Source organism: Perissodus microlepis, chromosome 20, assembly GCF_051167445.1.
Source record: "Perissodus microlepis isolate ML-2025 ecotype Zambia chromosome 20, ASM5116744v1, whole genome shotgun sequence".
NCBI classification, from domain to species: Eukaryota; Metazoa; Chordata; class Actinopteri; order Cichliformes; family Cichlidae; genus Perissodus; species Perissodus microlepis.
Genome location: NC_140480.1, coordinates 13,401,564 through 13,425,114, shown reverse-complemented (window position 1 = coordinate 13,425,114; position 23,551 = coordinate 13,401,564). Strand labels below are relative to the sequence as shown.

General features: G+C 40.7%; 1 protein-coding gene across 3 annotated transcripts in view; it reads right to left on the bottom strand.

Moving 5' to 3' along the window:
• LOC146364258 (plexin-A1-like) overlaps positions 1-23,551 on the bottom strand; it is a 309,896-nt gene that overhangs the window by 256,186 nt on the left and 30,159 nt on the right. For all 3 annotated transcript variants that reach the window (XM_084916148.1, XM_084916150.1, XM_084916149.1), the window contains exon 2: positions 9,163-10,534. In XM_084916148.1, the coding sequence (XP_084772274.1) occupies positions 9,163-10,338 (1,176 nt within the window). In that variant the 5' untranslated portion in view covers positions 10,339-10,534. The remainder of the gene's footprint in view (positions 1-9,162; positions 10,535-23,551) is intronic.

The window sequence follows — 23,551 nt, the reverse complement described above, 5'->3', positions numbered from 1 at the left end:
TATTAGTTCCCATATTGTCGTGCAACCTTTTTTTCTTCAACACATTGTTCCAGTGAAAAATCAAACATATTTCTAAGACATGTTGGTAGTTAAATGTTTAAGATACATAAAGTAAAAACTGAATCGCTGCAGGCAAAATGGATTTCAGACCTGTGTATGCGTATCCATATCCAGACTGAAAAAAAGAGGACGCCAAGGGACGTCTTTAAGTTTTATCTCGCCTTGGAGAGCCTGCTGAGTAGCTGGCAGGAGAACCCAAACGAAGCTGGGACAAACCTGTACATTTGCTGTAAACCTGCACATGCATGAATATACCCCTTCCATTTCCACGTTCAGTATATGAATAATTGAAGGAACAAATATGCATTAATTAATGAATACGGCGGCGCTAACACACATGCGTGCACAGATGTCTGTGATAAACCCGTGCAAACACGAGAAAGCATAAACGCCCATCAATAAATAATTACACTCTTCATTAGATGCTGCAGGTCAGCATTTTGTGAATGTGCTGCATTGATTTGTGGCCTGGACGACCACCAGAGGCTCGTAGTGAAAGGGGGAGGAAGCTGTTGACTTTTTGACCCAGTTAAATAGCTAATAGGAGAATTGTTTTTCTTCTATTTGGTGAAGTTACACCAGCTCCAGACTTTTTTTTTTTCAGCCTAATAGAGAAGGACTATTCATTTTAAAAAGCGATTCTTAAACTGCGCTCTCGCTGTTGATATTTCTGTTCAGCGTCAACTTGGAAATCTGCTGCTGAGTTTCTGAGAAAAAGGTCACTTCAGATCCAACTCAAACAGCTTTAAGGCTAAGCAGTCACAAGCTCCAAACACTCCAAATCCGTAACAAGCTCACACTCTCATGAGTGCCACTGCAGCCATTAATCCACTTTGTCATGTGGTACACTTAACAATGAACACCACTGTGCATTAAGTTTAGTTAACGGGCACCATTCCATTCATACTGGATCGGAGAATTTCCCTGTTTTGAATTAATATAAATTAGGAGATTTCAATATGAAGAGGGGGGCTTATGTGACTCACCCTGGAGCAGAAAATATCACGACACAAAAACATATGGGGAAGTGTTACGGCTGAATTCATTAAAATGCCTCGAGGTATCTAACATTTCGCTGTGTCATGCATCAAAACGTCTTTAAAAGGCAGGAGAGAAAAGTGCACCTCATCAAAAAGTACTTCCCCCCCAATGGGCTGTATTCTAGACAGCATCTGACAGCAATTCACCCCTATGCCGCATGTATTTATCACAGCGCTGTAAAAGAATCTCTTTCCAAGTCACTTAGTCTCCAGCAGAGTCATAAAAAACTTGCGTTTTTTAATACAAAGGGGAAGTTCCCGCTCTAGCCTCAGATAACACAGCCTGCTTTCAGTGCTATCACCTGCTCTTCTAGAAACAGTGTCAACAGTAGCAAAATAAGGCAAGGCAATGTACAGATCATAGGTTGAGTGCCTCTTTTTTGGCGGAGAACACATTTATGCCCCATTACTTTGGAACAGCTCATAATGCAGAACTACATTACTGTATTTCATTTATTCACCTGTAGCGCAGACACAATGGTGAACCACCTACAGTTGAAACCGTGATAGATCCTGAATCTGAATAATTTATCCATCATCAATCTTAAGTTTCTTAAGTGTAGTAGTTGCTGGCAAAAGCTGGGGTGCCACTCAGAATGAAAGTCAGACTTTTTTTTCTTCCCTACCCATCCAACAAACGAATTGACTCTTAGTCCAATCCCTTGAAAGCAGGAAGTCCACAGTACACATAAGACATCAAGGAAAACACAAGAAAAATTAAATTCTGTGCTGTTTCTAACTGCAATCAACTATCACACACATTCCTCCTTTTCCACTCAGCAGTCACAAAGCCAAATGTTCAGCCTCTCCAGCTATGCTACAATAGTCCTACAACAGTTACAACAGCTCCCAATGAAAAGCATCTGACGAGTTAAATTTGGACAAATTTGGTCCTTTGACTTTTCTATGTAGTGGTTGCTATCACTATGAGACTTTGTCTAAGCTTTCTGGGGTGGTTGTAGTTCAGGTGGTAGAGCAATATTAATTGGGAGGTTGGTGGTTCAATCCCTGGCTGCTTCAGTCTGCATGCTGAACTTCAAGTTACTGTCCAATGTATCCAGTGTGAGTGTTAGATAGAAAACATATAGAACGAAAGTGCTGGTGAAAATGAATAAGGCATGCAGGCAGAATATAGGCAAATGGCAGTCTATGGACCTGTCAATACCTTGACATGTTCAGGTCTGAACATGTCAAGGCGAAAGACACTTGGACAGATTTGGCTGGCAACAATTGAAAGGTAGATTATAACATAATTTTAGTTTTGAGTACCTCTAAAATTTAGCTAATACAACTCTACAGCTAGTGTTATGAGTATTTCTCACCACTGTAAACTCCCATTTGAAAACTCCCTGAAAACCTAAGTAATGAACACGTTTGTAAAAAACACTGAGTATCTTTATGTGTCTTGTTTTGTGCTTTGAGCATTTTGGTTGAGTCTAGCTAGTCTCGTAGCTCTTCAACAGACTGCTGTTTAGTAGCATACTCTCTCTATGGTCCTTAGCTTGGCGCCAGTTAGCTAAATTAGCTTAAACTAGCTGGAGGCTAATTGATAAGAAAACAGTTGTGTCACAATACATGATTAATTTTAATTACTAAGGTTATTTAATTCTGCCTCATTCATCCAAAATAAACTAACGGGAATAAAATTCTGATTGCTGTATGTATTACAGATTGCTACTTAACTCTTTAGCTTTAACTCACTATTAATAGTGCACACAAGGGAATTTTTAGCTTAGTGAAGCTTTCTTTTTCAGCTAAATGCCTTCTTTGGGACTCATAGAAATAAACTCTTTTCACGTATGTACACAGAATTCCAGGCTTTTCTAATAACATTCAGATAATGTCATCACCTAATTGTTTAACCAGGACCAAATCAAAATGTTCCAAGTAAAAGAAAACCTTATTTGCTTAAAATAAATAGAACTTCTACCACTGTTAGAGTTCCCACTTCACCCCTACTGCATTGTGCTTGCGCTGATAATTGTATATTTTACTTTAAGATAAATGATCAAGCTTCTTCATCAAATATTAAGAAAATGGTAATATAAGTACAGCCATTGAAGCCTTCAAATTCCCCACCCAGCAGGCCCAAAGAGTAATGCAATGTAGATGAGACCCATCACTAATGAGACTAAAGACACAATGGCGAGATCAGGAAAGAATGAAGTCGTGAATGGACACAAATACATATGCACGCACTTAGTCACCAGCCGCCTGGAAGACAGAATACAAAATCCACAGAAATAGACTATAATCCTGGCCAGCAGTGATCAACACTGATAAATATTAATAAACACTATTATGCTCAGAGAAAAATAGAGACAGAGCAAGCAAGAGAGGGAGAAAAGATAGAGGCAGAGTCAGTCAGAGAGAGGGAGCAGTAACAATAGAGGAGTCTTCTTGCTCTCTGCAGGCAATTTTCCCACTGACGTCCACCTTGTTTTGTGCAAACAGTGCGGACTCACATGCACGAACATTTGCACGCTCTTATTATCAGGCCATTTTCCTCTGTTTGTTTTCACCGTTGTTTTGTCCTGCTTCTTTGGAGGCCAGGATAAGAGGTGGGCACACACACACACAAATGAGAAGTATACAAAGTGGGGAAGAGGCAGAAAAAAATGGAGATAAAGTGAGCCTTAAACACACACACATATATACACACAGAGGATAGTATCTCTCCCATTCTCTGCCTGAATCAGTCTCATTAGTCATGCTAAGGCTGTAGTGTTGCTGGGTCGGGCTGCTCGCAGAGCTGTGGATCTGGACTCCAGCCCACAGCCAGAGAAGGTCACCCACCACTCAGTTTAACTCCCGCAGGACCAACGCTGGCCTCTTCCTGATAATAAGCGGACATCACGTTGCACGGGGAGAGACCTGCAATCCCAGACACACCTAATCTGGTGTAGAGCTATGGGAGAAGATGACCCACACAAATCAAATCTTTTTAGTTTTATAATGTTGCATGATTTAAAGTTTAAAATAATTCTTGTGCATTTCTTATACCAGGCCGTGCTCGACCTGCTCTCTGAAAACAGTCACCTGAATTCCCTTCCTTTTACATTTAAGCAATGTTTCTTCTGATTGGAGTTGACCTTATCATAATTATCCATTCTCACTAACGTACAGATCCAATGGTGGCCCAATGGATCAATGGAAGCCTGACCTTTCAGCGTATAGGGATTACTTGCACATAAGCTGATCTCATTATTTGCAACTCTTATTAAAAGTCAAAGTATAACAGAAAATCACAGTAGGTCCCCTTTAAAAAAAAACTGGGTGAATACAGCATTAGCCATAGAACATAACAATATTTTTATTAAAAAATATTAATTTCATAGAAAGAGAAAAAGTTCTAAATGGCCCTTTAAAACACATGTTTGGATGACACCCTTTTAAAGGACATGCCAAAATCATCACTGCTACTGCCAGCAGCTTTTGGAAGCCACATAATTATTTAAATAGTGGATGGTGTGTAGTCAAGGGGGTTTTAGCTGATTGTAACATAAATATACCGATGCTATCTGAAAGGTTCGACTTTTAGTGAGCCAGTCTGGTGGAAAAATCGACACCATGAGGACAAAGGAGCACAAACTCAGCTAAAAAACAGTGATTGAAAAGCTCAGGTCAGCGCAGTGATAGAAGGACACTTCCAAGTAAGTGAACATGCCATAGAGTCCAGTTAAAGGAATCATCATAAAAACCGAAAGAGTTTGGCGCTGCTATAAATCTGTCTTTGGAACTGGCCGGCTGATCGTCCAAGAAGAAGAGTAAAAATAGATCTGCCAACAAAGAGACCGGCATCAACTACATTCTGATAAATGTGGGTGTGTTAAGCCCTTTTGTACTTCTATACTGACCACATTTTGATGTCATCACACCTACAAGGCAAAGAGGAAAGGTATACGCACTGTAGCTTCAAATGAATGGGAGTAAACATTTTGAGTCCAGCTCATTCAGAGAGGTTAACATTGATTGTACAGTTTTTCACCTTTGCTGACAGCCTGTGAGCATCACCTGACACCTGTTTTATTTCCTCACATCACACTTCCCTGCTTCAAGTTCTCGTTCACACTGTAACCACTGAAGGATGATCGGCCCACATTAGGGAAAAAGGAAACTACTACGAAGTCTCTTTTTATATAATTTCTAAGCAATTGTAAGAATTGGGATAACATTCACTGTTACTGTTCTGGGCAGAGTTAAGAAACCTTTGTCCATCTGTCTCTCCATTGTTGTGTTTATCTCTCCCTTTCCCTATCACTGTTTTCCTAACTATGTTCCCTGATACTATATGTTCATTCTACCGTTACTGACCCCCGGGCAAGCAGGCAAGCAAACTGAGCAAACAAACCTCTCTGAAATGTGGCAGGACGTTTGAGTACAAACACAGGACAGAAATTCCCTCCAGTTGGTCCTGTTGTTCTCTTAGCTTAAAGATTTCATGATCTACCTGTGCACACTATACTCTGTGCTTTAATGGACGTCCCAAATCTCTCAACTCACTGGATAAATTACATCATACAGACTCTGAAAAACAAACATCATACCGATGATTACCCAAACTTTTATATTACACCACCTAAGCTGCCAGAGGAAATTTGGAAGTTTTAGAGTGTGAGGTTGGGCACATATAAAACTGTGACCTGTTTTTTGTTTTTTGTTTTTTTGTTACAATAACCCAAAAAGTGCTTAATAGAAAGATTTCGCGTCAGACAAAGTGATTAACTTTGATAGAGTTCAGGTAGAGATTACTGTTCGAATAACCTGACCTTGTCTCTTCAAATGAGCCTGTGCTGATAGTTTCCACATGACACTCACGCAAAAGCAACGACCTGTCACCGCTCACATCAGGAAACTATGAACATGCCTGTACAAGATGATGAATTTCTCACAGCGCTATCCCAGAGTGAGCTCCACCAACACAACCTTGATCGATAGCGGGGAGAACGACAGATGGCCATAAAGGACGATCGTGTAACTGTATGCTCATTAGCATAATCGCCTGCATACCTATACAGTAAACTCACAATGGCCTTGTGAGTTTACTGTATAGGTGCACAGCTTGCACACCACCAGCGGGCTTGTGACAGAGATGTTGTTTCTGTCTTGCACCAAGCTGTGACACTTCAAAGAAGAAAAGTCAATGAGCAATTATAACATGCTCAACATAACAGGGATATTTGAAAATCTGTATTGTGTTCAAGTAAAGGGAAATTCTTTCATATCACAAGCGTGTACATTTTACCCAACATGAGTGCGAGGGTCTAGACCAAAAAACATAATAATGCAGAAACGTGGCTGCACAAACCCAAATTTCTGCAGGTCTAGTTTATGTTTTTATTATAGTCAGATATTAATTGGCTAAAATTGGCTATTTGAAGCATGTATCCCTTGTAGCACCATATAAAAACAGTCTACCCTTCTTTATTTCATGATAATAACATCTAATGTATCGCTACAAAAGCTGACTTACACATCGTATATTATAACGTCACCAAGTAGTTAAGCAACCACCAAGAAATGGCTGAAATGAACCATTCTTAGCATTTGTGGACCTCATTTTCGTTTAATGGTCAACAGCTCAAACAGACATGTACTAGCATAAATAAAGCACAATATGGTAGTGCAATGCTAAAATTGCTAATAATATTATTAGAATCAACAAATTAATTTAACAGTGTGCAGCATATTTAAGTAACCTTTCTTCTCTGGGTGCAAAGTGGCACATTAATCAGCTGCCTCTGTCAACAACTGAATGCTCAATACAGCAGGCTTACATGCTTACTGTAACAATGCTGCAAAAGTAATGCTTCGCATATATAATATTGACCACGTTGAGCAATTACAGTTTAACATGTTTAGCAAGCTAACACTTACTAATTAGCCATTCTCAAAAAGCACAGCAAATACTTATGGGACTGCCAACAGTTTTGCAGTGCTAATGATTGCCACCTATAATGTGCACTATGTCAACAGTCGCAGATTAACATGTTTAGCTAATACCTGCTAATTAACCTTTCCCAAAAATTACAGATAGGGCTGATGGGAATGCAGTCTGCGTTAATCTGAATATGGGACTGAATAAGAATTCAACAGGGCGTTTATGAAGGTTTTCTTCCAATGCTAAATGAATATATTTATTTATTTATTTTATCTGCTTACAGTAAGATCAGAGGATCACTGAAGACTATATCCTTGAATGACCACAAATGTTTGCACATTTTTTGGCAATGCATCCAGCAGTTTTTCCATAATTGGACTGACTGACTGACACATCTAGAGCTGCTAGTGTAGCTAAAAAGATCTGCTAGTTAGCCTTCTATGTCTTCTGCCTTCCTTTATCTCTAACATTTTTTAATTAATTCCTGTCCTCTACGACCAGGCTTCGGTCACACTTTTCTTCACACCTTCCCTTCTGTCTTTGCTACCTCCTTTTTTGTCTTCCTTCCTAGCAGTCCATGCCCCCACCTTCCATAAAACCCACCACTCCGACTTTCTGTCATTCTTCATCACTCTCCTCCTCTTTATCACTGCATCGTCTGTTCTATCCGCATTGTATTTTCAGATCACATCCAGACTCTGGCTTTACACACTAAGTCACTCTATACCTCATCACTCAGAGGAAAGTCAAGGAGAGGGCAGAGAGAGATGGTGAAAGAGCAAAGGCTTGAGAAAAAGGGGAATGAGACAGAAGAAGCTGAAGGCAACCAAAAGAAACAAAATTGCAAAAAAAAAAAAAAGGGAAAGTGGGGGGGTTACAGGTCAAAAATTAAAGACAAAGAAAAAAGGTCAAGAAGAAGAGTTGCGCAGCAGAATAAGAAAGAAGAAGATAAAAGAAGAAGCAGAGGGAGAGCGGGGTTAGCAAATGAAAGAAGCCCTTATGCTAATGATGGGACTAGAGTAAAGACGTAGGAGCGAAAGAGAAGATGGAATAGCAGAGAGGGGAAGAGGAAATGGAGACAGGGAGGTGGAGAGTAGTTCAGAGATTTATGGCAGGGTGTTATGGAGCACCAACTAAATAACAGAAGGTGAGACCAGGTGAATTATTCACGAGGATACTGGGCTGTGAGTGTGTGTGACATGTGGGTGACAGGAGCAGGTGAAGCACACACACTTACACACACACACACTTGTGTCTCTAAGACACCCTTAGGCCAGCTCATCTATGAGTATGAGCAAAGACAAGCCATCCACTACCTGTAGATGAAATTATTAGAAAAAAAAAAAAACCAACAACAACAACACAAAATCTCAGCAAGACAGCTGTTGTGTGCTCAGACTAAAGAAATATGGGGACATTTTAACAAAATTAAAAACTAATTTGGGATGCATGAAAGTTTTGATCCCTCTAGCTCATGCCCGTGTTGGTACTTCTCTCGGCACTTGACAACCAGAAGACAATTTATTCTAATTTAGGTATTTTAGTTCCACATCTGGTACCTTCACATGGATCATTAGACACTTTATGGAAGTTTGGCTACTGTGCTGCAGGTAGACTGGATGTTCTGCTTTAGCACAAACATCTTAAAAAGATCATGTAAACACATTCTCCCACTATGTTAAAATGCTGTTCTTATAATAACATTTATTCCATGTGGCACAAAATGTGGAATTGCGCCTACACTTTGATTGCCCTAACCAAAATGGAAAACATCACTTTGCCATGTTTGAGGATATGCTGACATTCTTTTTTTACCCACTAAGTAGATATCTGGTTCTCACTATGATCATGTGTTGATGATGAAAAACCTCTAATTAATCTATTAAAATTGCTTCAATGACTGGACAGAACCTTCTCAGACACGGCTGGTATTGGCACAACCTGAACCTGTGATCACTTCAGTGCTTTGGGAAAGGTGCGAGGTAATGAAAGGCTATCAGCCAAATAAAAGCTGTAACCAAGCTTCACAAAAACAATAAAAAAGACATAATTGTTCCTTTTCCGGGGGTTAAAAAATGCAAAATTCAAGGTTGCACAATCATAGGACGAAACAATCCACACAGGTACGGATGATCACAAGGAAAAAAAACACTTCTGGGAGTTACTGTCTCAAACACTCACCGAGTTGATGCAGGCCAGCTCCTTGTTGAGCAGCCAGGGCAGGGAGAGTTTCCCCTCTCCTCTGTAGCACGACTGAATCCTCTCTTTAATCTTCTCCTTTATCTGCCTCATTGTGAACAGGCACAAAGCTGACTCCTTCGGCGGCTTGGCTCTGTTCTTCTGACCCTGCGCAAACACAGTAAATAGAACCTCCTCGTGCTCCTGAATACCAAGCGAACGTGCCAACCGGCTCCCCGGCCGGGCTAAATAAGCATCCTGAACCAGGCGGTACTCCACTCCGTCCTTGGTGCAGCCGATGGGGAACTCAACGTAGGAGTAGAACTTGGGATCGTCAACACATAGGCGGACGATCTTAGAGGTGAAGAACTGCTCGCTGGCCGCATCTGGGGAAGTGAGCTGGGTGTCGAGCTGTAAGGTGAGGTAGTACACAAACTGCTCGCTGTTGAAGCCGTAGATGTAGTAAATGTCGAACGCGGGGAACTTTGAGAGCGTGTCTGAGGGAATCTTGAGCTGGGAAGAGACAAACTCATCCTGGTACACGAAGCTGAACATGTCAGCGTTTTCCTCGTTGGACATCAGCTTGCGGCTAGACAGCGTGGGGAAGTACTCAGACTTGCCATCGATAGGAGTGCCGACAAAGAGCTTCCCTCCGCCTCCAAAAATATCCGGGGAAATCACGACGCCCGACATGGTGCCCGCCTCGGCCACACTGGATAGATAATGCTCTTTGCGATGGTGGGGTTCGCCCAGCTTGAACAAATCATCCAGACGCAGGAACTGGCATATTCCCTGGGAAGTACTTCCACATGCAATCAAGCGGTTGTGGGCAGCATCGAGCAGAAGGAGTTTATTGACATTAGACGTCTGCACCAGCTCGTGGGGGCAGGACTGTACACCAGGTGGAGGGTAACAGCGAGGGTTGTCTGTGACAGGGCCGGTGACGTGGCTTCGTAGCTTGGTGAGGTTGCTGGAGAGCTTATAGATCCAGTTGACGGCACCCAGGTAGACCTCGCCGGTTTTGTTGTTGACCACCAAATGTGTCAGGCCTCCTTCAGGAGGGGAGAAGGAGAGAAAGGGGGACACGGAAGGAGTAGTAGAGGTAGAAGCGATGGAGAGAGGAAGTACAAGGAAGAGGATGGGGAGGATGAGAAGGGGAGGGTTAAGGTGGGAAGACATGGTGGTGAAGAGGGGAGGGGGGTGCGAATGTGTAATCCTTTACAGGGTCAGTCAACGCCTTAGAGGAGCGCGGGGTGCAAAAGATGCAAAAGAGGAGTTTCCGAGCAACTGGCTTCCCCCGTCCTTTATTCCTCCTGTCTCTGCTGTCGTTTCTATAACCTCATCCCCTGATCCTCAGCCTTGTCTGCCACCAGCCCTGCAAAAAAGGAAAAACAACGAAAACTGTCAATATATAGTTGTACACTTCCAGAGAACTGCCAACAATTATTCATTTGAATACATCAAAATGACAAGCCACTAAATATTACTCTGACTCAGACTCTGAGGACCAGATGCTGAAAGCAGAAACCAAAAAAAGAAAAAAGAAAAAATACAAATGAGGGCACTATCGGCTTTGTTTTATTGACTTCTCGACTCTTGGCTCGCACCACTCGGTGGAGTGCATCTTTTAAAAGAAGACAGGGGCCGAGCATTGCTCTTCTGCTTATTGATTGTCTGGAGGTATTAAAGGATTCAGCGGACAGGGTGCACTTTCACACACATAAATACATAAACACCTCAAAACCTGTAGATAGAAAAGGTAGCTTGCTATACGTATACAAAAAAACCTAAACTAAAACACACACATACCCAGGGCCAGCCACTGATGTGTGATAGCAGGTAAACACCCATAAATTACAAGCAGAGCTGCATGAGAGTCCTAAAGTATATTTACTACAGGGAAACAGAGCAGAGAAATACAGGCAGCCTGCCTTCTGAAAAAGAAAGGCAGAGGGAGGAACTGGTCAAAGCAGATAAAGCAGAAGAGACGATGAGAGGGAGAGAAGTGAAAGCTATTTGGCTTCATACCAGTGGAAGTGGAGATGACTGGAAAGATTGCTATAACTGAACACTAGGGAAAATAGTAAGGAAAGAGAAAAGCGGATGGACCATTCATCTATATTCCATTACTTTCATTTTATATTCACTTTTATGGTTTAGGGTCATGGGAAGCTTGAGATTATCCCAAAATGCACTTTGCACTGGAGCCTACCAAGGTGACACTGGACAGGGCCAGAGACACAGCACATCCTGGACAGGGCGCGCCTGCAAGCTGCACCACATCAACCAAGTCAATTTCATGAAGGTGAAATTGACTTGGTTGATTTGAAGGTGAAGCATTTTCTAACCAAAAAGATTTTGGCATGTAAGCGCTAATTCATTTGGCTATAGGCAACCTCTTTTTGCTATGTGAATAAAAAGCCTTTTATTTGGGCAAAAAAGTATCCATGTCTACAAGTTAACAAACCCTGAAGCCACCATTTTAGAGCTTTCCTCTTCCTCTCTATGTAACTTCACTGGAAATGATTGGTGCTGTTCAAGAAGGGATACGCTTGTAGTGCTTGACGGCACTGCAGAGTCAGCTTACTGCCAGTTTTGTCATAGTGGTCAAACGGGATGCTGTAAAAAAAATCCATGTTGCCCCAGCAACACTGTGCTCATACAAAATATAAGTGACATATCAAAACCCTGCAAAAAGCACAGAAGCGATAGGAGAAGTGACAATTCATGGCCGCACAAAGCACAAGCAAACTGCAAAATGAAACAACAGCAGAAGTTTTAAAAAAAATTGCGAAGTTCTTCAACTGGTCAACTGAGGTTTGTTCCAAAAGGAGAAGTTTAAACATTCTACCAAAAACAAACAAACAAAAAAAACAACCTCAAAACAAACCCCAACATGGTTTCAGCCTGCTAGAAAAATCAATTTGGTCTCTATAGATAATTTCCCTATTCATTCACATTGTAGGAGATTAAATTTTAATGTAATTGATCAGTTTAAAATTTATCAAGGTAGCTCAAAATGTTTTGAGTTCTGATAAAACTTTGTGGTGGTCATGGGGTCATGCTAACAATCCATTAAAATTTGCCTTACATCCAAGAAAGTTCTTTAAGGTCAACTTAATAAGTTGAAATATGACAAACAGCCAAAAAAGGTGTCGTGTGTATTTTCAACACAACACATCCATTATTTTTATTACTACTTTTTTGCTAGCTATCTTATTAAAATCACAGTGAATCACACGGTTGCTTTGCTAACCACACTAGCTAGCTAATGCTAGCATTAGCAGGTAACTGAGCACAACCCCTCCAAGCAATGTCAGAGAAAACCCAAGATGAGGCCAGTTTAGATCCCAAGCATTATAACTGTAGCCCTCAAACCAATGAGGGGTATGGATATGGATATGCAATGTCTGTCAAACTAACCAGCACAAAAACAAAATAGCGGTTCAAAGGCTAACCACATACAGTACTGTTCAATTTTCTTTTCATTAGTTCATGCAGAGAACAAAGCGAAGGCTTGTTTCATAATGGAGTTTGGACAGCAAACTATTCTCGTCTCCTGTTTCTGCCGCTGTTCCTTATTTCTCCCTGTCATTACATTCCTCTCCCTCTCTCAGACACTTCTTGTCAATAGTGTCTTTCATCTCCTGCCCAGCCATGATTACAGTGGCCCAGATGACGATGCTGTTGCCTGTCCCATCAGGACAATAAACCCACTGTTAGCATCTTGGACACATAAAAAAAATGTGAACATATAACACACACATACAGTACGCGGTCAAAAGCATTTCTAAACCCTATCACAGACCTCATTGACTTCATCGTGCCGCATACCCTCACACATGTAAACTTAAGTGACATAAAACGGACCTCCCCACATGCAGTCAGGCACCACGCGTGCACTTTATCATGATACACAAACACTTTAAGAGAAAGGAGATGACTTGCATGCTATACTAAATGACAACATAAGAATGCGCGGTTATTGTTGAACATTTTTGTCTCACCTTCTCTGATGTACTTTACACATTCTATTAATAAGTGAAAACCACATAGCACACGTGAACTCTGTGGCCGTATTGCTTCAATAGCCAGCGGAGCTGAGTGCTGATGATTACAGGCGCTGTTTGACTAAACTGGGACAAAGAGATGAGAGGAAAGAGGAACGCATGAACCGAAAAACACAAGGTAGTGATTTGAAAGTATTTTCTTTTATGTTGGAATTAGATCAAAAGAAGAAAATAGCAGTTATTAAGAGGCAAATGTGCTAGAAATGTGAATATGGATTCACAAATGATGAAAGAAAAATGCGACAGAGTAAACTGATGTGAAACCAATTTTTCTTCCTTTGTTGCCTCCCAATTCACGTCTCGGTCACTCTTTTATATGGTTATTGCATTTTGTGAATGTTTATTTTTCACAGATTTTCCAATTTCGATTTTTGCACTTATTTTATAGATTTAAGCTGCACATGTCTGTGTACATGTCTGACTGAAATGTTTGCCAGAATTTCCATCAGGTTGAGGTCTGAACTTTGACTGAGCCATTGCAGCACCATGTTTCTTTTCTTTTTTTAGCCATTATGTTGTAGATTTGCTGATGTGCTTAGAACCATTGTCCTGTTGGCTAGGGTAGGGCAATATGGCCCAAAATATTTATCATGATACATATTTGAAAATTTGCGATAAAGATATAACTGGCACGAGACAAAATACTTTACAACTCCACAACTCTATTAGTGCAAAAAACCCATCAATTTATTTTCACTTAAACAAGCAGCTGTTCTTACAGGGAGGACTTGTTGGTTCTGCTTTCTGCCACGACGTGGCATGTTCTACAAAAAATTGTGTTTTGGTGTGTATCTGACGGACGAAAACCAAACCAGTTCCACACCACTGAAGTTGCACGATTTTCACAAACCAATTCTGGTTCATCTGTTTCATTCAACGATCCGCTTTCGCCTTTCTCATTCTCTGTCGCCGCCATGCTTTTTCCGCCATGTGCGTATGAGCGTTTGAAAACAAAAACACTGCACCTGCGCGTTTTACCCATATTATATCGCGATATTTCATTTTCTTATCATTGCTTAAAATTGTACCGGTATTACTGTGAAAGGTATAATATGGCCCAGCCCTACCATTGACCCAATTTGGCTGAATTTGGAGCACAGAAGAGTTCATGATTCTGTGGATGGAAAACAAGCCCAAATCATTACACCTCCACCACCGTGCTTAGTAGGTAATAAAGCAGTTAGGCTGATATGCTGCATTTGGTTTTCACCAAACAGAGTTCAGTGCATTAAGGCCAAACATCTCCACTTTAGTAGCACCCAATCAAAGGACATTGTTCCAGAAGTGGTGGTTTGTTCACATGTAACGTTGCAAACCTAAGCTATGTTACTGTGTTCTTTTTAGATCTCCTGGTAACGCTGTACAGTAAATTAGTTTTAACATTTAATGTGCTAAAGTGAAGTTGGTAGAGCCTGAGGTGCAGCTCTGGGGCTTTTTTGTATTTTCTCTGAGCATTGCACAGTCTGACCTTGGGGTAAACTTGCTGGGACATCCACACCTGGGGAAATTAAAAGCTTAAGACCAACAAACTTGCACAGGGTGTTTATCGATACTACCTGTGCATCACTGCAGTCTGCTGGCAAAAGGCATTTGCAACTCCATACTAAAGCCCAAGCTTCTAAAGTGACGCAAAATACTATCTGGTGTTCTTGTTGTTCATCATTTAAAGCCACCTCTAATCAGGAAAATATGGCACTTGATATATCACCTGATATATCGCATCATTAATTCTTTGAAGCTGATCAGCATCTCATCTGATAAAGGCCTTCACCACCATAAAGGCCGCGCGTTTTTGTGTCAGGGCTATCCCCAAGCCCACCTGCCACGTCAGATGAAGCTGTTGAGGCATTCAGGTCTGCCCCGAGCTGATTTATTGCTGTTGGCACATCGATTGCACACACAGCCACAGACCTAAGCCAAACACTTAAGCAAATTTATACACACCACTTCTTCAGCATGGAGCTCACATTCATGCCTGCCGGCCTCGCTTCGTGCGAGTCTGTTTGTATATGTGTGAGCGTATTCTGCATCTGGTCTATCTTAATTACTTGTCAAACAGTCATCCACACGCGTCAGCTTATATGTGAACTGTACAATACGTACACAAGGCATACATAATGAAACTTTGAAAACCTCAGGCAAAGTATAAACATTTATACAGATACCTTTTCCAATTTAAATACTTTTTTTCTGGACAAAGAGCCATAGAGAAAGAAAACGTTGGAGTTGGACTGAGCTGCTTGGAAACTTGACCTACATTTATTACCTTGTTGATTAAAGGACGTGAGCCCAGAGGTTTGGATTTCAACTTATAATCACGTCACCATAATCGTGTTGCTACAGTTTAAATGGGGTTTACGTCTAACTCCAAAAAGTTTCATTCACTTTTACACCTGACGTTATTTGGAATTTAGCTTTCATAGAGTTCGGAGCTAATCAAGACGTTTAACCTGGAGAACCTGAAGAGGACCTAATTAGGAGAGACTTTGTTCAACCTAACTCACAAATTATGAGTAGGCAACCACTTCAATGCAGGAGTAGCTGTTTTTCTGGCTTGTGGGGGGCACAGACCAAAGTGTCTGGGCTAAGTGAAGAGTAGACTTTTCTTGAACAGTTTCTCATGCTAATATTCACATTAACAGATCTCAACTGCTGCTTTAAATTTGACGAGTGAGACAACAATTGCTGCAGTAATATTACATAAGTCTGGTGGTTTGTACTGTCAAATATAGAACTTCCTATCCCATGGACACAGTTTTTCTAGTTCCCTTCCCCCATAAATGATGTAACCACAGTAATGTCACCTATTCTTTAGTAAAGTTCCTTTGTGAAACTTTGAGCGAAGGCCTGAGGAGAAACAGTGGAATACAGCATGCTGTTGTTAATCACAGGATAAAACATACCCAGCTGTTTTGTTTCCCTTTGACTTTAAAGGGGGTTTAATTTTCATCTCTGATTGGATGAGACTTGAAAAAATTGAGGCCACAAACTCAACAGAAAACTGTTTACCGTGGTTACACACAAGACAGCTAATGTGGGAATTTTCCATTGCAATCCTAAGGTGTTGCCCCGTATGGGACAATAGAAATAGAACTTGTTTAAGGTATTTTTTTTAAATCTCGTATATACATTTTTTGTGAAAAAGTAAGTCATTTGATGTCAATTTTACACTTCATATATGGAGGCTGAAATTAATGATGAAAGATGCCTCATCCAAATGAGTTGCACTGCTAAGACTTGATGTAATTAATTATTAAACAATAAAATATAATGCGAGCTCCATGCAGCAAATAAAAAGATGCTAGTGATTTCACTCTGAAGTGAAATCAGATTTTATGCCAAAGCGATAGTATTTAATATAGACGATTCCTGGTTTAATTCCAAGAGGAGACACAGAGCCAACCTCAGGGATTCATACGGTTGTGTACTCCTAGTTTCAGCCCCAAGACCGGATAAATGTGAGGGTTGTGTCAGGAAGGACAGTTGGCATAAAATCTCTGGCAAATCAAATATGTAGACACATCTGCTGTGGTGACCTCTTGTGAATAAGGGAGCCCCCTTAATAAATACCTGACAGTACTTAAAGTACTGACAATGTGAACGGGTATGTCATATGCAAAAGTCAATGGTAAGCCATCATAAATGAGCACACCAACTGATTTTCTTTTAGATATGTCAAGGTAGACACAATCAGCCTATGCTTAGAAAATCTGATGGGATCTTTTAAAGTAAAAAAAAAACAAAAAAAACCTCCACGCTTATTGCAACAGATGGTAGCAAAATTACAGTCACAGCACAGGTCAGGTAAGGACAGCAGAGGAGGAGATGTGAGAAGAGGGATAGGAGACGGACACACTCGTGAACGTGAGGAGATTTCTATTTGGAATACATTTTCCAAAAGTCGTAATATTGACAAGTACTAATACTGCAGACTGTAGTCGACTCACATCCTCCTCTCCTGGTTTTCAACAGATGGACAGATATAAAGAAAGACCAGTAGGAAGGGAGGGAGTTAGCCATGTATTTCACTGAACAGTATTTATTGGTAATGTTGTTTTCTCTCCATGTGCCACTGCTATATCTGCCAGTAATGATAACTGTGATTGCAGAAATGAAACCAAACATAGGATAAAAAAAGAATAAATCTCGTGTTTTGTTTCGTATGAAAAAACAAATGGATGATGCCAAAACCAGTACTACTGTATATGTCATGACATCTAAAATATTTAGATCCAGCATTGTATTGGTTGTCATTATAATACAGAATCAAATTGCTGGATTTGCCTCACAGCAAGAAAGTTCTGGATTCGAATCCACCTTTCTGTGTGAAGTTTGCATGTTCTCCCTGTGCTTTTGTGGGTTCTCTCCTTGTAAACTGGACTCAAACAGTCCAAAGACATACATGTTAGAGGAAATGGTGACTCTAAATTAGTCATAGTCGTGAATGGGAACATGAATGGTTCTCTATGCGTTAGCCATATGACAGACTGGTGACCTACCAAGGGTGTAAACCGGCTCTTGCTCTATTACAGGCCCACCGTGACCCTGAATTGGATAAGCGGAGAAAGTGGATGGATGGATGGATGGTACTGGGCACTGGCTAATATAAGATAATCTAACTGTTCCAGGACTGCAAAACCTAGATTCATACATGAATTCCCCCAAAAGACGTGTTTGTGTGAGTATAAAGAGAATGTGGGTCAGACTCTGTGTGTGTGTATGTGCACATGTAGGCTGCTGCACCATGCAGTGGGGACACAGTGGTTCATTTACAGCCGCATTCCACAACAGTCACACTGACCTCACAGACAGCTGCATGCACACACACAACACAAAAGAAAGCAAACCGATAGAGAGGTGGCTTCACACTGCACACACACATTAACATCCTTTAGTTATATAGAAATGAATTAAAAATTAAGAAAATACATCTCTGTGGTTTAACACAATTTATGTAATAAACTGTGTTAAACCACTTCTGGGTCCAGAAAATTTGATTCTAACAATCTAAATGAGATGATGAGAAGGATGAAGCAGGCAGTGCAGTAATTTGACTTCATTCATAAAAAGCTGTTCACGCACACATGGAAACAGAAGCTTAGGTAAAAGTTGCATTCTAAGTATACATTTTTTTAGGGACTACACACAAACACACAGGCACACTCAGACAGACGCAGGAAGGCATAAATCTCCTGGGGAAAAACACACACTTGCATAAACACAGCCAGAGATACAGGCAGACAAACTCCCGCTTGCACGCCCACAGATACAACGACTCGCTCACACGCGCTTATTTTTCAAGCTGACAGGTGCAGATCAGCCATCACTCTTTCAGAAAGTGCAGTGGGAATCCACAGCGAGCAGAGCTGAGTGGATGAGCCTTAATCATTCTTAATCTGACTGAGTCTCGCCTACAATACACTCACTCTGTCTCGCCAGAATGGAAAGGGTTTAAGGATTTTTTCCAGATAAAACGAAATCCTGACAACTGTTCCGCACTTTTGGTCAAAAGGAGCAAACGCGCAAATCACCCCAGCTACATTTATATCAATTCTGCCCACAATAACTTGCACAAAGTTATACCTTAAACACCAAAGATTAAAAAAAATGCTGTATGTAAGCAGAGTAATATTAAAAAGCCCTCTTTACATTTTTTTGTGGTGTCAATTTTATTTCAACCTGTGTCATTTGTGAGTGGATTGCTACTCTCACTGGGCCAGACACACACCCATTAAGGGAAGCACTCACTATTAATTTTATACATGTTGGTGGGGTGGGTGATGATGAGTGTAGCAATGCAGTGAGAGTTTTCCCAGTCAAGGGGAAAGGTGGGTCATGCCTCTCAAATTAAAACACCTATTATAAAGCTGTGAGTAGGGGGGGAAAAATGTTACCTATGCTTTTTACAGTTGTTTTCTGAACATTAGTGTAACCCGATAAAGGAGAGGACATGCTCTATTATTTTGATTAAAGTATATAATGCATTAGTTTACAGCTGGCCATAAAATTACTGCAGGCCCGGAGGGGGAAAAATGAACCGTAATGGTTGTTTGGTGACATGCAGCTCATCCATTAAAATGATTTAGAGTAAAATATGTTTTATTAAACATTGTTGAGTTTCTGATAGTCATGTCACACATCCCCCAAAAAACAATAAAAAAAATAATACAAAAACACTACAATCTACTCTACTACAACAACATGAAAAGTCAATGTTTTCTTTTTTTTTATGGATTCTTGCAGAAATGTCAACAGCAACTTTTTGCCCGTGGAAGGTACGAGTGTGTCGACACCTCTTTGTTGTTAAAAACATTCAGATCCATCAACTGGTACCTGATGTTTGTACGCGAGTGTTACCCCGCACTAGTTTTCTAGTACTGTCCTTGAAACAAAAAGGTGGAGGGTAGAAGCGGAGCAGCAATTCAAACTACTTACACACAAGTACAAACAAACAAAAACAGCAGTTTTGGGGGTTTTTTTTGTTATTTTTGTGTTGATTTGTTTTTCATAGATCTCGCCTCTGTTGTTGAGGTCATGTGCATGGGCTGGATCACAAAGATAATGCATAGCTAATGAGGAGAAACTACACAGTCTTTTAAAAAATTATAAAATCTTCCTCTAGGCTTTTAAGCATTATTAATATTTTGCATAAATTACAAACCCTTTAAATTGTCTCATCTAGTTATTACTCATACTTGGCCCCAGCGGTTAAGGTTCAGTCCAGTTCAGTTTCTCTTAAGTTAAGCAAGACAGCTGATACCACCATGTTGGTGTTGTTCCTGCAACATTAAAATAATGCTGGTTCATGATGATTGTTGCATAGCACAGCATAGAAAAACATGTCTTTGTTTACAAATAAACAAATCGTAAGCATTGCAGTTATTTTATTTATTAATTTGTACAACATAATAAATATATGATTAAGCTAGGTTTTCTGTTAGCCAAATGTACTTTTTAATAAATTTGCTAACTTATTGGCTAATGCTAACTGTATGCTTAGATATCATTTATCAGTTGCAATGTTGATCCTGGAGGAGCATCAATATGATGATTTAGCACATATTAACACAGGGCTATTGGATCATGCCTGATACCCCAACCGTATCTGTTGGAGGTCAGCTCTGACGGTTAGTTTGGCTTAAAAGAATCATCTCAAATAATTAGAATATCAATGCAAAATTCTTTGTATTTTTTCATATCTTCTATATTCACTGCATTTTAAAGTGAAAATGCCATTTTTCTGTTAACTTTGACGGTTATTGCTTAAGCAGTATGACTACTCTGTATCTCTCACTCCATTTCATCACAAACAACCACAACATAGGTAAAACTGCTGACTTGTCGCTTGCCCAGATGGTGATCACTGACACCATCCAAAAAGGGGATATGCCGCAGGTCTTTGCTGAAAAAGGCAGGCTGTTTGCAGAGTGCTATATCGAATCATGTTAAAAATGTGGCAGGAAAATGTACAGATGGGACAGGGATGACCGCAGCTTTGAGATCATCAACAAATGTTCGATTCAAGAATTTGGGAGAGCTCCACAAAGGATGGACTGAGGCTGGTGTCATTTGTCTGTGTATGTTCTTACTCATCCAGTCATGGTAGACTTAAAAGCTTGAAAAGAGATGGCAAATGGACTTCTTTAAGTTTGTGAAGATGTTTTGCCCCTCGTCCAAGAGGCTTCCTCAGTTCTAAAAGCAAAATAGTGGAGAGTCCCAGGTATTTAACCCCTGGTGGGGGTTGTCCCCTTTGGAGGTGGTCCTGAGGGTCATTGACCCACTATATCATGTTGACACATTAACCAAATTTTGAAAAAAACAGGGGTCATTACCATCACCAGGGATTAAAGGTAAAACCACTGTGAGATTGACCCCACCCTATCATGTGACCTATTGAGGTCACCTAGAGTAAGATGTGAATGGAGGTTAAAGTCCCTGGGAAGAGATATCAAGACTGTATTGTAGGTAGTTCATAATTCACTCCATGGCCTCTTGTAGTCCTCTGTCAAAAAAACCTGTCTTCTGGGTCCAAAATGAGAACACTGCAATCCTTTGTCCTTTAGGTCTAAGTGTAAAGCTGAGTCTTGTCTGCTCAAGGTGGCTCTTCTATGTTGTGCCATGCATTTGTGGAATGGCCGTTTGGTTTCTCCAGTGCTGACATACGGTCACTCCTTACTTTACAGCACAGCATATACTATGTTGTTTAGCTTGCATTTGGGAGTTTTGTCATTGGGATGAATCGGTTTTTGTCACTAAAAGAAGTCCTGTTGCCTTCTGTTTTCAAACTCTTAAGGCAGGTGTGAGAGCATGAAGAGTTGCCTCACACAGGTGTCTTCAGTCTATCTAATAGACTCCAATTTGTACATGTAAATGGAGAGTCCTCTTCACACACTGAGGTTAATTATGGAGTTCCACAGGGTTCAGTGCTAGGATCAATTCTGTTTACACTATACATGCTCCCCCTAGGCAGCATCATTAGAAGACATAGCATACATTTTCACTGCTATGCAGATGACACCCAGTTCTATCTATCTATGAAGCCAGATAACACACACCTATTAGTTAAACTGCAGGAATGTCTTAAAGACATAAAGACCTGGATGGCCACTAACTTTCTGCTTCTTAATTCAGATAAAACTGAGGTTATTGTACTCGGCCCTGAAAATCGTAGAAATATGGTATCTAACCAGATTCTTACTCTGGATGGCATTACCTTGGCCTCCAGTAACGCTGTGAGGAACCTTGGAGTCATTGTTGACCAGGACATGTCCTTCAACGCACATATTAAACAAATATGTAAGACTGCTTTCTTCCATTTGCACAACATCTCTAAAATTAGAAATATCCTGTCTCAGAGTGACACTGAAAAACTAGTTCATGCATTTATTACTTACAGGCTGGACTACTGTAATTCATTATTATCAGGATGTCCAAAAAACTCACTGAAAAGCCTTCAGCTAATCCAAAATGCTGCAGCAAGAGTACTGACAGGGACTAGAAAGAGAGAGCATATTTCTCCTGTTTTGGCTTCCCTTCATTGGCTTCCTGTTAAATCCAGAATTGAATTCAAAATCCTGCTCCTCACATACAAGGTCTTAAATAATCAGGCCCCATCTTATCTTAATGACCTTTGACTTTGCTCTCGCTCTGCAGGCCTACTTGTTGTTCCTAGAGTATTTAAAAGTACAATGGGAGGCAGAGCCTTCAGTTTTCAGGCCCCTCTTCTGTGGAACCAGCTTCCAGTTTGGATTCGGGAGACAGACACTATCTCTACTTTTAAGATTAGGCTTAAAACTTTCCTTTTTGCTAAAGCATATAGTTAGGGCTGGACCAGGTGACCCTGAACCTTAGTTATGCTGCAATAGACGTAGGCTGCCGGGGGATTCCCATGATGCATTGAGTTTTTCCTTTCCCATCACCTTTCTCACTCACTATGTGTTAATAGACGTCTCTGCATTGAATCATATCTGTTATTAACCTCTGTCTCTCTTCCACAGCATGTCTTTTATCCTGTCTTCCTTCTCTCACCCCAACCGGTCGCAGCAGATGGCCGCCCCTCCCTGAGCCTGGTTCTGCCGGAGGTTTCTTCCTGTTAAAAGGGAGTTTTTCCTTCCCACTGTCGCCAAAGTGCTTGCTCATAGGGGGTCATATGATTGTTGGGTTTTTCTCTGTACCTATGAAGCGCCTTGAGGCGACTTTTGTTGTGATTTGGCGCTATATAAATAAAATTGAATTGAATTGAATTTAGGAAAGGGACTAAAATGGTCAGATTCCTAATATCAAAATTTAAGTCAGAAGAGCTATACCTGGGATAAGAAGAAATAGAACTGGGTTGTTTCTCAGTGGTTTAAAATTCTCTTTTCAAATGAAAGAAAATCTGACACTTCATTTGGAAATCAAGGCTTTAGATTCAGGGTCCAAGAATCCAAGGTGTTTGAAGTCCATATGAAGTAACTGGACTCTGTGATGCTCTGTCATGTGCTGGCATTGGTGGTGGTGCAAAGTCAACGCAGTCGTCTACCATGAGATTTTAGGTCACTTCAGGCTTCCATCTATGGACAACCTTTTTGGAAGAGGCGATTTCCTTTTCCAGCAGGACTTTGCACCAGTGCCAAAACTACTAACAAATGGTTTTGGTGACCATGTTATTACTGTGCTTGATTATCCAGCTAAAGGCTACTATTAAAGCAACCTGGGCTTCTTTGAGGAAATGACACATCCTGTCCTTTGTGTTAAGATTGCGGTCTCCTTTAATACAAAACACCAACATTTCCTCTCTTGTGAACAGAAAATAATTCTAGCATGACCTGGCATCCTACATG